The 2,235-nt window shown below is 53.8% G+C and overlaps 1 protein-coding gene across 2 annotated transcripts in view; it reads left to right on the top strand.

The window, feature by feature from the left end:
- The first annotated feature begins 1,939 nt into the window (after nt 1-1,939).
- PPP1R27 (protein phosphatase 1, regulatory subunit 27) overlaps nt 1,940-2,235 on the top strand; it is a 1,331-nt gene continuing 1,035 nt past the window's right edge. Inside the window, exon 1 of one of the 2 annotated variants that reach the window (XM_010856326.1) lies at nt 1,940-2,226. In XM_010856326.1, coding sequence (XP_010854628.1) covers nt 2,103-2,226 — 124 coding nt within the window. In that variant the 5' untranslated portion in view covers nt 1,940-2,102. The remainder of the gene's footprint in view (nt 2,227-2,235) is intronic. The other variant, XM_010856325.1, reaches the window with a different exon arrangement.

Here is a 2,235-nt window from a genome sequence, read left to right as displayed (position 1 = left end):
CTGTCCCTTCTCTGATCCAAATATCCAAACAGAAACCCCAAAGCCCAGATCCTGAGCTCTCTCAGCTCACCTCTAGCAGGATAAAGTGGGAAGGTCCTTCTTGGGGTCACTAGTAGGCCCACCCTGATGGTTTGCCTTATCTGGCCTGAGGCCTGTCACTGGCGGGAAACACCAGGCTGTTGGTGGCAGCTTCTTCATCCAAAGTTCTTTCATTTGATCCTCTGAGCAGGGCAGGCAGACAGAACTTTCCACAACAGCAGAAAAGGCAATCTTCACATCAAAGGAAAGTTCTCTCTCTGTGTACAGCATGGTACTCTGTCTCTGGGCTTCGTGTAAACCGCTGATAGAAACTGTAGCTGCTCGTAAGTGACACAAGTGACCAAGAGTTAGGATCACCCAGCACTACACTCTGAGCCCAAAATACAGGAGCCCTGGGAACCACCCCTCCCTTGGGGCCCCGCGGGGCCGGGGCCGGTGGAGTTTCTCAGGGAACGTCAGCGGCAGAGGCAGGAGGAGAAAGCCCAGCAGGGCAGTGCAGTGTTTTCTGCAGCACTTGGCCCAGGGCTTTGCACCTGGAGTGTTGATGAATTTGTTGATTTTGTTGAAACGAGATCAACATGGTGGTACAAGGGCTTCTCATAACCAAGTTCCTGCCCCCACTACAGACTGCTGGCCCATCTCCAGCATCCAGGTCTTTAGTGACTGCCTGGAGGATCTTGCCAGCATTAGGGGCCAAACTGTGCCCCTCAATATTTATACGCTGAAGTGTTAACTCCCCGTACTCCAGCATGTGACCTTATTTGGAAATGGAGTCGCTGTAGATGTAACTGGTTAAGATGAGGTCAAACTGGAGTAGGGTGGGCCCTACTCCCTGGACACCAGGAGGCTGGTGTCCTTATTAAAAGGAGAAATTTGGACTTCCCTGGTGGCCCAGTGGTTAAGAAACTGCCTCCCAATGCAGGAGACACAGGTGCAACCTCTGCTCTGGGAAGATTTCACATGCAGAGGGGCAAATAAGCCCCGTGAACCACAACTATCAAGCCCATGCGTTCTAGAGCCCATGCTCTGCAACGAGAAGCCTCTGCAATGAGAAGCCTGTCCACCACAATGAACAGTAGCCGTCGCTCACTGCAACTAGAGAAAGCCAGCGAGCAGCAACAAAGACCCAGTGAAGCCAAAAATACATAAATAAAACTTAAAAAATAATTTTTTTTAATAATATTTATTTGGTTGCACCGGGTCTTCGTTGTGGCACGTGGTATCTTCTATTTCCTTGCAGCATGCAGGATCTTTCCTCGCGGCATGTGGGATCTAGTTCTCTGACCAGGGATAAACCCAGCCACCTGCATTGGGAGCAGGGAGTCTTAGCCATGGGACCACCAGGGAAGTTCTGCACTTTGATTCTAATCTGGGAGGTTTCCAAGCAGAAGGGCAGTGCCACTGAAGCCCACGTTTTGGGAACACTGCCCTGAGAGTGATACAAGCCATGACAGAAAGTGACAAATGACAGGGAGATGGGTTGGGCTGGGCCTTCTTCTGTACAGCTTCTCCTGTGCTTCCTCAGGTGTGGGGAAGCATCCCCTTGCCTTCCCAGTGGGCAGAGGTAGCTGTGCTTACCACGTATCATGCCCTTCTCCCCAAGTTCTCCATATGGAGGGAGACCCTGGTCCTCAATGACCTTGGTTATCTGTCCACCTTGCTTATGGGCCTTGCCCTTCTAGTGCTTCTCCTGCCCTCTGTCAAGCACCTTCGAGGTCCAGTTGTGGGGCAGAGAGCAGTAGCCAGGAAGGATCTGACCCCTTTGGCCAGGCACAGCGACAGGTGGGCTGAAAGATGAACCACTAAACATGATCCTGAGGGCAGGGCTGGAGCGGCTCAGTTTCAGCCCCTCGGGTGCGAGCATGACTGCGCAGCTTTATATAGCTCTGCCGGCCCTATATAAGAAGAAGGTGCCCTGGCCAACGGGAGCACGGAGAGCACTGTGGCGGCGGTGCTGGAGGTCACCGTCAGTCAGAAGAGCCTGCACACAGTTCGGGTCCGTGCACCTTCCTTCCCTGAGCAGGAGGGTCCCCACAGGGGTGGCCCAAACCATAGCTGCCAGGATGCCCAGCAGAACAGCCCGCTATGCCCACTACAGCCCAAGGCAGCGGCGCCGGAGGCTCCTGGCTGATCGCAGCGTACGCTTCCCTAATGACGTCCTGTTCTTGGACCACATCCGCCAGGGCGACCTGGAGC

This window comes from Bison bison, unplaced genomic scaffold (genome assembly GCF_000754665.1).
Source record: "Bison bison bison isolate TAMUID 2011002044 unplaced genomic scaffold, Bison_UMD1.0 scf7180017864371, whole genome shotgun sequence".
In the NCBI taxonomy this organism is placed as follows: domain Eukaryota; kingdom Metazoa; phylum Chordata; class Mammalia; order Artiodactyla; family Bovidae; genus Bison; species Bison bison.
Note: the sequence above shows the minus strand (reverse complement) of the source record. Positions and strands in the feature narration are given on the sequence as shown.